This window comes from Pangasianodon hypophthalmus, chromosome 23 (genome assembly GCF_027358585.1).
Source record: "Pangasianodon hypophthalmus isolate fPanHyp1 chromosome 23, fPanHyp1.pri, whole genome shotgun sequence".
Taxonomy (NCBI): domain Eukaryota; kingdom Metazoa; phylum Chordata; class Actinopteri; order Siluriformes; family Pangasiidae; genus Pangasianodon; species Pangasianodon hypophthalmus.
This window is the reverse complement of record NC_069732.1, coordinates 12,385,412-12,397,393: the sequence shown is the minus strand read 5'-3', so window position 1 is coordinate 12,397,393 and position 11,982 is coordinate 12,385,412. Positions and strand designations below refer to the sequence as shown.

General features: G+C 37.1%; 1 protein-coding gene across 1 annotated transcript; it reads left to right on the top strand.

The window, feature by feature from the left end:
- The first annotated feature begins 206 nt into the window (after positions 1-206).
- si:ch211-191i18.2 (uncharacterized protein LOC564095 homolog) lies at positions 207-10,268 on the top strand. The gene is made up of 5 exons (XM_053228711.1): positions 207-361; positions 5,124-5,213; positions 5,361-5,473; positions 7,663-7,784; positions 8,820-10,268. Exons 1-4 carry the CDS (start codon positions 211-213, stop codon positions 7,735-7,737), a joined length of 429 nt encoding a protein of 142 aa, XP_053084686.1. The 5' UTR covers positions 207-210; the 3' UTR covers positions 7,738-7,784; positions 8,820-10,268.
- Positions 10,269-11,982: the final 1,714 nt, after the last annotated feature.

Here is an 11,982-nt window from a genome sequence, read left to right as displayed (position 1 = left end):
AATCTTATCTGCAAAAATGTTTACCTAAATGCATGAGATTGGGCAGAAATCAGATTATGCAGTTTTTGTGGCATTCAATGTGATAACATATTAAAAAAAGGGAAAGCATTATTTTGGCCATAACTATGGCTTCCAGGCAAAGCTGGATGAGTTCCCTCCCCCTCTCTCTTTCTCCCACCCCCTTCACTTGGCCGTTTCCTCCACACTTACATGCTCGCAGGGTGCAGTAATTCAGAGGCACAGTGTGGAGGCTGCTACACACATACAGACTCCAGGAAGAGCAACATGCTCAGATTACTTCATCACTGCTTGCTAGCTGTGTGCTTGGCAGGGTCCTTGATGCTCCTGCCACTCTGCTGTGGTGAGTATTACAGTAAAGTGACTGTAAGTGTGTGTATGTGGTGTGTGTGTGTACATATACATGTATACATGAGAGAGAGAGTGAAAAAGACAGAAAGTGAGGAAAGTGAGTAAGAGAGAGAAGATGAATGCATATGCATTTCAGAACATACTTCGTATTCTTGTTAGGTCTTGTTGGGTGCTGTAAAAGAATACATGCATGGTTTAGTCCACATGTGCATGCTGAAGGGCTGAAGGTACTTGCTGGAGGACAAGTGCATGTTTGGGAAGTGCATTAGGACATGGACAATGTGATCCGGGTTGAGGATTAGAGCAAATGGTTGCACATGTTTTTGTTTAGGACAGAGCTGTTTAACAAGTGGGAGTATTGAATGGGACAGATCCCCTGTGTTCAAGGTGAGATCATTTGTTTTCAGAGGGTTTTTTGTTTTTTTGCCTTTTTTTTTTAAACAACTGCTTAATTATCAAAACCACATGGACTACCGTTTATCTTGTCTTGAATTTTGAAATGAAACAGAAATTGTGTGGGAATGTTATAAAGATGTTCATTTTGTGATCTCAGCACACAATAGTGAGGTACATTTTGAAGAGCAGAAGCATAAGGAAGTTTACTGCCGGAGGAAAGTGTAGAAAAATGAAGGGAAGAAATACGATTAAATCATTTCCCTTGAATCATCCATTTTTTTGCTCCAAAAATAGATCTTAATTGAGAAAAAAAACAATAACAGGCAATAAGGGAAAATTAACCAAACAGATGATGTTGAGTAATTGTTTGCTTTCATTCAAAGCATATTAAGCACTTGACTGAAATTTCAGAATGCTCTTTAGATATGGAAATACCCAGGGGAAAAGATACAAACTTCAGGGCTTCCAGACAGATTATATGAAAGCGTGTTGTCTGTCTGTGCAATGCGGTTTCTCAGGCATGAGAGACGGCCCCAGGGTTAGAACAATCACGAGGGCGACATAATCCCGATGCACAGCTGCTTTTTGTTGAGCGCCTCTGTCGTGCACAGCTCTGGCAGGTCTCTCAATTCTTAGTCACAGGACCCCACAAAAAGCAGAAGAACTTGTCGCCCGCACCACAGCGCCCTCATGCATGTCTAAACAGGCAATGAGAAACAAGGTTTCAGCAGCATATGGGAAGTGAATCATTAATCTGTTTCTGTACATATGTGACTGTCACGCAATTTAACCCAGATAGGGATGAGGAGAGAAAGCTGGAATGTTTTTCATCTTCAAGATGAGTCTTTATTTATAGAAACCAAGTAATGTGTATATGGTTATTCGTTTTTGGTTTTATGGTTTATGGTTGTGCCAGAAGCAGGGTTATTTTCTGAATTCATCTATACAAAAGAGATAAGGAAATGTATAACTATGCATAACAACCATGCCTTTTCTGCTGTTATACATATAAGTTAATTATATTCCATATTTAAAGTTTTTATGCCACTTTAAATGTAGTTTTAGACCAAATTTGCAGTAATGGCATACCATTTATCAACCATCCTTAAATATAACATGAAAAAAGCCTGAGCTTTGGAGTCTTTTGGAGGCAGGTTTTAACCTGTGAGAGTTTTTGCTGTTGTCTACCCTTTTGGATGACTTTACATTTTCTCATACTGACGTGTCTTGGCATGTGCTAGCTCAACAGCACGTAGCTAACGATAGCCTCAGTTTAACAAACACCCTTGATTCACACTAGTGAACCTGTATTATCCAGTATGTGACATGACATCATGTTTTCAAAACACATTTAATTGCATAACTGAAGGAAAATTCATATTTAAGATATAATACTTATATAATACTTATTTATTGTCTGTAATTAGTTAATGTCAGATTAAACCTCCTGAGGTGTGCATGAAGGCTTGCATGAAGAGATAAAGGAATATTTAGTATATAACGGAATTTATTTGGTAGATGTTATCTCACCTTATCATCATGCTCATAACCTCTCTTGTTTGTTTTGACATGTTTAGAAGATAACCTGGTAAAGTCTGGGAAACTTTACTGGCATCAAATTACATGAGCTCTGTAGGTGACCATGGTTTTACTCTTAATTCCCATTTGAAGGCAAAAAACCCTGCAGCTTTAGAAAGATATTATGAAGATATGTTTGCATTCCTTCCTTTTCAAATGTGTTTCTCAGGGCATGGCTTCCTTCTCCTTTTTTAGATTTCACCAGTTCCAGCTGTTTTCTTGGTAATTGTGACTGTCTTCATTTTGATTTATATGCCCTGCATGTGGTTTCACATCCAGAGGCTAAACAATATGTGGAACTGGTAGACATTGGAATTTTTTCTCAAACTCTCACAAATCTTGGTCGGCCCTAATGATGCACAGAGAAGGAGGGAAGTGGAAGCAGACAGTTAAAACATACACATGGGGTAAAATAATTGCTCATGATTGGATATCACTGTGACAGAATACTGCTCAGTTAATTCTCCTAGTGGGGGAGGATCTTTAAAGGAATTTCCGTAAGTGCATTCACCCTAAAACAGTTAACCCACAGAAACTAAAATATGGCCTTGGTATTGTAACTCCATTGTTTGAGTAGGAAAACTGAAAATTTTGTGAAATTACTGAATTGATTGACAGGGGTCATGAACGTTGAAGCATAAGACCTTATTCCCAATGTTGTCTCATACAAGAACACTAAAATTAATAGCAGGTGGCTGTCTTACCCTGCTACATTTAAATAAACACCACATACTCACAGATTGGCTAGACACTTGCCTCACATCTTACAGCATTTAGCTCCATGCTGTTTATTATCCTAATTGTATATTGGTGTAGAGCCTGGTAATAGCTCTCAGCCCTGTTTCACCCTTGGCTCTCATGCTATTAGAGAGTATAATGGCTAGTTCATGGCATGGGGTAGCATGTAAAACTACGCTATCTTTTAGCTCATAGCTTGTAGGGAGTCTTATCAGATGTCACACCTAAGCACTGTGTGAAACTCTTTCTAGCTTCTGCTAAACAGATATATTATTAGTACAAAAATGAGCAGTCACTGAGAGCTTCCCATTCATCCCTTGCTCCTCGAGGGCTGTTTTATAATGAGACAGATAAGTCAGGCTGAGGAGAATCTCTAATGGTCTTGGCAACCTGCCATTGACCAAAACATATGGGCCATTTCTTAACTTCAGCACAGGACAGAACAATGTCTTAGAGATTTGAAATGCAAAATCCATCTGTTGTAAGGCCAGATCTGGTAAATGACACATACCAGTGTCTGCACTGCAGCCCACTTTGCAGGATATATGACCTGCCTTAACTGCACAGGGTCCTGTGGTTTACAGCGTCATAGAAAATTCAAACCAGAACATGGATTAAACTGAGGTTCCAATGGGAGTGAATATGAATTAAAGTGATGAAAGACAATGCTTTAACAATCACCAGTCATCACCAATATTTTCCAAACATCAGAGCAAGGAATCCAGATATGGCTTGAAATATCAAGAGATCTCGCTGGAGTTTTATTCTATTGTGTGAATATTTACCATATTCCCTAAAGAAATGTTCTTGAATTTCATTGCTTTGGACCAACCATGCAGCTGTGTAAATGAATTAGATCTAAAAGACAAACTGGACAGATTATTTATTCAACTCCTTCCCTGGATGAGGAAGTGGTTTCTCAGGGTCAGTTCTCATCTTCTTTACTTTTGAACCCAAACACAGAGAAGGTTCAGCACTAACTGCACAAATACTCTACATCTCAAGGCTACAAGCCAACCATGGCCTTAACAGTTTCTGTAAAAAATCAGCAGGAGGAACTTCTTCTTTTTTTATAACCATGTACACAGTCTGTATATAGTCTAACCTACTCTGTTTGTGAATCAGCCAACTTGCTTTGGTCTGAGGTGACCCATTAGTGTCATATAATGTAATATCCCATGAGAACTTCCATCCCAAACGTATTAAACTTGAGACCATCTGGGCATGGGGGTTGGGTCATGTTAAAACACTTTCTAAAAAGAACTTCTGAAACAGGACACCTTCTGGTTGGAATATTTCAAATGACCCGTGATGATCCACCACTGCCCGTTGAATAGAGTTTCATATAGTGTGCTGTCACACTGCCCATTGCTACATGAACTTGAGCTACAAAAAGGTGTCATGCTGGAGACTGAGGGCCTTTTCTTTCTGAGATATGAGATAACCATGCTTACTATGAGGCCTGACAGAAACACTCTTGACAGCTGCCATTGTTTTCTCTTCATTCATTCTTCAACAGAACGGTAATTCCACACCTGCACAAATATCATGTCAGGATATATATCAGACTCACATAACTGACAAACGGCAGTAATAAGGAGGCTGATACAGAGAGCTCAGGTTACCAGTTATAGTATTCCACTACAACTCTATAGTTGGGAGACATAGTTGAAATGTGTTAAATGAGTGAAAAATGATGAGATGCTGTTCAGCTGCATCTGGTGAACTGAAGATCCTCTTACTAAAAAGAACATGTTTGTGATAGGTCCAGATAGGTCCAGTTTTCACTAACTATGTATCTTTCCTTCTACTTTCACTGCAGTTTCACTGAAAATATGCTTTAAGATGAATAACTGAATAATAAGCTACTGGATAAGGTACTGGAGGATTTAAGCTGTTAGGAAAATGAAAGCAAACATAATGTTGATGTGAAATTCTAACAAATAAATTGTAGTCTTTCACTGAACTATTCAGTTATTCTCAGCAGATACTACATAAACAGGTTTCAAAATCCCCCTAAATCTTACCTTTTATCTTTACAGCTGGATTTAAGCTCATCTCTGAGTATGAATATGATTCTACTCCTTTACCAGATTACGACTACAATGCCACATTTGACTACACTTTCTTCAGTACGTATTTTTATCTACCGCCGTTCCATCTTTCACTATGAACATATTGTTTCTACACCTGAAATGTTTTGATAGTTTTTATGTCATGTATACTTTGCACAACAATGCACAGAATGGTGCATTTTTATACTACACTTGTCTAACTAGGCAACAGCAGCACTGAAGACCTGGAGATATTTTTTAGGGAAAAGGAATCTGAAGATGGATTGGATATAAGCCCAACAGATACTGAATCCACGGTGTCCACTTACCCGAGCAAGGTACAAAAACCTTCCACTGATTTATACTATCTTTCTCCATTTTGAGTCAGAAAGCCATGTGATGAAGATGCCGTCTTCCTGTCTCAATTGTAAAAACTATATAAAAGGGTGAATGTGCTGTTTTTTGTCTGAGACCCAAAATAACTTATGAATTCTTATTAAAAGGGGTAGCAGGAGTTTCTTTGATTTGTGAGGGTTAACTAACCTTTTCAGATGAAACTTGCCAAAAACTTGAACCTTTGACTTTAATACTGAATTGAGCTCCCAGTGAGCCAAGTAATGTGGTCAGTGTCTGAAATGCATACTCAGACTTTTTATGTGTCATGGTTATATGTGAATAAACCACAGAATAACAAAAGTTGTGAAATATTTTGACATTTGCAGAGCGCCTGGGGAAGCTCAAGCATATTCATCTCCTTATATGTATGCCTGTAGAGAGCAATAAATGTAATACAGTAATAAATGTAGTAATAAATCCCATCAAATATCTGTGATACGTTGTTGTTATCTTGCAATTTTTTTCAGATTGTGTGGGATTGGCAGTACAGATACTACTGACCTGTACTGAAAGGAACCTAATTGTAAACACATGGCTCTCATTAGCGTAGAACTACAGTATCTTAATTCCCTCATCTGCTTTATAGCCACATTTAGGCTGGGAAACTAAACAATGACTCTGAATTATGACAGTGGGTCGATCAGTTCTCAAAGATCCCTAGGATAAATTCCCCTTGACGTCCCCCTCATATTTTTATTCTGGGAATCTAAAAAAAATATCTCTGGACTAAGGTTGGAAAAAGACCCCTAAAGGTAAATCCATGCTAAAACTCTACAGGGCAAATTCCTAGCATGTTGCAATCACCATAAAGGTCAGAATAGCACACTGTGAGGGTCACATTCCTATTATATTATATGATTATGATCGTCATTAGCCTGATGATATTCATTTTAAGTCTACCCTATAGAGTTACTGTTGGAACAACAGTCTTGACAAGCAACTCACTCTAAAACTATTCACTTTTGCCAGTCAGAGCCTTCTCCATGTACTTAAGCCAGCATGTACAGGAGAATGATCCATAACAAAAACAGCTCTGCTAATCTCTTTCGCCAAAGTAAACAACTCATCTATTTGCTCTCAGACACCAACTGCTTTCAGATCTCTGCTTTAAGACCAAAATTTTATGGTTTACACTGTGCTGCTATGTAGAGTGGCACTCTATCAACAGAAGCATTTTCTTACATTCCTTCTTTCTTGCTTTAAATGGACTCAAGATGTCTCATGTCGTGAATTTCTTTTCCTTTTCCAGCAGTAATAAATGCTTTTTTAACTAAATATATACATGAAATACATCTGATTATCTAAATACAGTGTATTAAATATAAAGATTTCAGCACTAATCACTGGGATATCCAGAATTACATTGAAGCTTGATGATAATAGCATTAAATACACTCAGATTTTGATAGCTGTGTTATCTGTAAGTACCATGTAGATGACACCCATCTCCTGCAGTATCACAAAACTCTATGAAGAAAAAGGCCTGTGATTAGTAATATTGGGTTTTGTTTTTTTAAACAGGGGATCCCGTTAACCTAAGAGGCAGGACAATTTCTTTTATTAAGTCAATGTGTTCATTAGGTTTTTATCAATCTGTCAAGATTACACATGAAAGAAATGGAAGTAGACATAAGATGATGAGATGATTTACCAACTCACCTGCCCCACCCTTACAATCATGCCAAAGCAGTGCTTTTATAATGAGACCAGCAACATAAACAGAATATAGGTTTGGTAAACAAATAAACAAAGTACATAAGGTATAAAATTCAATCAGAGGTGGTAACATCAGCTGGAATATCAAATACCTTACAGGGTTTCTGTCCTGGATTTTAAGTTTATAAGATGCCTCCTCCAGTGTATTTCGAACAGATTTTTCCCCTTCAGATTAAATAGTATTTATTTCAGAGGGAAATAGGATGGCAGGACAATTTCTTAGAAGATCTTATAGGTAACTTGTCCTGTTAAAAAAAACAGCAGCGAAGTCAACATCTAGTCAAGACACAAACACATCTCGATTCTATGAAAGAATTTTGCAAGCATGCGCAGTACATGTCCATCACTCACTGGTTTATGTTTTGCTGGTAATGAGACATCTACTGACACAGCTGCTCTTCTTTGATTATCCCAGGCCTTTAGGACAGTATATCCAAGCCTACTGCTCGTGCTGATCCTGGCTGCTCATCAGCTGCTCAGACTCCTATAGGACACACACTGCACCTCGCAGGACACCATCATACACAAACGCATGAGGTGAGTGCAGCGACTATTCTCAAACCCAAACCACACTGTGCACTTCCTATTAGGTCTTATGTCACGTCAGTCATATGATTATTTGCCTTGGCAGTGGTAAAATACTATATGCATTTAAATATTTGTGTAATTCTTTTTACTCTCAACAGAGGGCGATCGAAACCTAGGCTATAGGAAAAGTATCTAACTGCCCTGAATTTTAAGAGAATCAATATGATATCTACACTATCTACACTTATAGCAAAAATGTTCTGTATAGACACACACACACACACACACACACACACACACACACACATATATATATATATATATATATATATATATATATATAGATATAAAACTGTATTTAAGGGACTATAAAGGGGGACTGTGGGGATCCATAATTTTTAAAATTTCATTACAACAGTGAAAATCACAATCCATCAGTATCAAAGTTATTATATTTATGTTATATTATGTTTATATTTGCTGGGACCCAAGTGACCAGTCAAACAGGGTAATAATTATTAAGTTCTAACAATTATTACCCTGTTTGACTGGTCACTTGGGTCCCAGCAAATATGTCCACATCGGGCCAGTGAGGGCCCAGACCTGTTCCAGCATGACAATGCCCCTGTGCACAACGCGAGCTCCATGACGACATGGTTTGAGAAGGTTGGAGTGGAAGAACTCGAGTGTCCTGCACAGAGCCCTGACCTCAACCCCACTGAACACCTTTAGGATGAACTGGAACTCTGACTGCACACAAGGATCCTCATCCAACATCAGTGCCTGACCTCACTAATGCTCTTGTGGCTGAATGAACACAAATCTCTGCAGCCACACTCCAAAATCTAGTGGAAAGCCTTCCCAGAAGAGTGGAGCTTATTATAACAGCAAAGGGACTAAATCTGGAAATTAAATCTAAAATGCACATACAAGTATTCGGGTCAGGTGGCCACAAACATTTGGCCATATAATGTATATATCTATGTTACACACCAAGAACATCACTTGTGTGACTGTGTTTGACTGTGTTCCTTCTTTTCCCAGGACTCAAGGGAAAGACAGAGATGGACAAACAACAAAGGAGGACCAGAGACTTGGCAAACTGAGACTGAGGAAGAGAGGCACACAGACTTAATCAAACGAGCCAACCTCTCACGTCAGAGGAGCAGCTATAACTCGTTCTAGACTTCCACTGTTGTAATGATGCAAACAGGAGACACCACAAAACCCCATCTCCATTACAAAGCCAGAACATACTCAAACTAGACACAGAGGATGTGTAAGACACACAGCCTAATTGAATGGACTACTGGAAAGACAAATTTAGCCTAATCAAGCAAAAGGGACTTTTGATAACTTTTAAACTGTGCCTTATAATAGTAGGGACAAAAAGCCTTGGCTAAACAGCCATAGAAAAATAAAGACCTTATGGATTTATGAATGTAAAAAAATGAATGTTAGCTATGAATGAATTTTTGGTGCAATTTTAAGGGACATTTATAATAATAGTATATAGTATATCCTATTTTAATAAGCAAAATGCTGCAAAGACTGAAACTAGCATCAATGCTCCAGTGTGTGTGTCTGTGTGTGCACATGTGTTGCCTCCACATTTTACATCATTTTACATCAGATCATTATGCACACAGCAACAAGTCCTCAGAATCCAGTCTGTTTCTCACAGGCCACCTCACATATGAAAATATTAACAGTGCACAAATTATTTTCTCAAATTATATTTGATACCAGCTTAAAACCATTTAGCAGTTAGGACTGCTTCACTGAAAAATGCATTACTACACTATATCATATATGACTCCTTTATACCAGTTCATTAAACTGACTCCGATTTTATTACTTTAGAAATGTGGACACACTGTGAATGTCGGAGCAAAAAGTACAAATCCTGACGAGTCTTTACACAATGCATGGCGTACACACAGGCACTTTCCTAAGCAAATGCACTTCTTTCATTAGCGCCACTTTCTTAGAGCTCCTGGGTGGATATGCCCTTATGTAAAAATCACATACTTTTCACACATGACCATGTATCATTTTTCCCACGTGAGTAACGTGATCACACGTGAAAAACATCATGCATTTCACATATGCCCTGAAATTGCACACGTGAACTCAAGTACATTACCTAATGTGAATTTAAAAAATCACATACGAAAATAAATGAATCATTTGTAAAACAACAACAAACAAACAAACAAAAAAAAATCCCTCACATGTGAAAACAAACGAATCTTTATGAAAACAAACAAGCAAAAAAAATCACATAACATTCCACAAAAAATATAAACAAAACAAAACAACATCAGCAACAACAAAACAATCACATGTGTATGAATTAATGTGGAGTTTGTGTGATTTCTGTAAGGGTAATGCTATAAGTGTTATGATTTATATACTAAAATTTGCATTCATGTTTTATAAACTTGGCACAAAATTTCCACTCAACAATAAATTAGTATTTATTTTTTGTGAGCTAACATCTATGTTGTTAATAATTCTAAATAAATATTTTTACTTAAACCAATAAAGAAATGTTTTTTAACAAGGTAAAGAACCATGTGAATATTTAAAACTATGCTGGCAGACATTTTACAAACTATGTTAATAATTAATCTCTGGTCTTAATAAACTGCTCATGAATTGTTAGAATCTAGAGAAATTTCTAGTAAAGCACTGACAGCTTAGAAGTACAAAGCTGCTTTATGATTAGCACATTGAATCAATATCAGGTATTTGTGGTTGGGCAGTTAGGGCTTACTGAAATATTATAGCATATTATAGCATTTATAAGCTTTTAATGGGGCAGAAGATTTGACACAACCAGGTTATGGCTAGAAGATAACTCAGTGAGAATAAATCTTTAAGCCAGCATGAAAATGGATAGAGAACAAACAAAGGATGTTAATACGAGGAGACGCACTAATACCAGAGAAACAGCTATTTGTATTCTGTGTTTCTGGGTGAACCTTGATGAGCAACAAGACACTGAGACAACATACTGAATACATTATTACAATTTTCTGCCTTTGAGCACTGCACAACACAATGTATGACTGAAATTTCCATAGAACACACATGTACTTTATAAATCAAGTGCATGCAAGAGATAAGTACAAAGAGCATGAACAATAAGCTTAAGGGAAACTCATGTCTTGAATATTACTGACATCAGTCTGTATGTATAGAAGAAAACAGGAGGATATTGTTAAGACTAAAAGGGATATTTGTAACGTAACCCAGTGCTATGATACCTCTGCCATATAGTCATATAATTCACAATTTCTGCTCATTCGTCTCAAAACCACTGATACAGTTTCTGTTCTCAAAGGCATCTGTACAGTTTATTCACACTAAAGGCATATTCATCTTTTTCATATTTACTGTATACAAGTAGTGTGTGATAGTGATTACACTGAGATTAATGTCACTTGCCATTTTTCATTTCCACAATGTTGTGTTTTTTAAAATGATAGAAAAGAGTAACCCAAGTTCTCATTTTTTGATTAAGCAAGCAAACTGAAGAAACAATGTTTTACCCCAACTGAGTTGTTATTACAGGTTTAATCTTAAACTCTTTCATTTAACAGTGTTAACAATACAGCTTCGCTCCATATATTATTCTATAGAGCTGCTCATTTTTGTTTTGTTTTGTTTTAGGTGAAAGGGATGCATTGTGGATTGATCTACCATTTCTGTTGTAAACCAATCTCTTTATTACAGAGCCTACGAAAGGACATAGAAGAGGCTTCATATTGAACTAGTTTGTTTTATATATAATTAGATATTTAAAAATGACCATGTCTTTTCAGGGGCTCCACATTCTGTGAGCTGGGAGCAGATAATACAAACTGGAAAGATTGTTTGTGACAAATAATGTTACTTGACATGTTTAAAGGAAACTGAACAGAGAAAAAAACTTGGATGGATGAACTTTTAAAGAATGCAAAAAGGGTGACATTTTGAGACAATAGTCTAATTTAGGATGCCATTAATTTCAAACTACCTAACACTGAAATGGGATAATGCCTAAAAAGTGCTACCCGTTGTTAACTTATTTGTTTTCGAATCTTAATTTGTGTGGCTTGAGTGATTTTTTTCTCAACTATTTGAAAAATTATTCACAAATAGATGGATACAGGGATTTAATTACATGCTGGCAAACTGTGACCTTAAAATGATGGTAAGT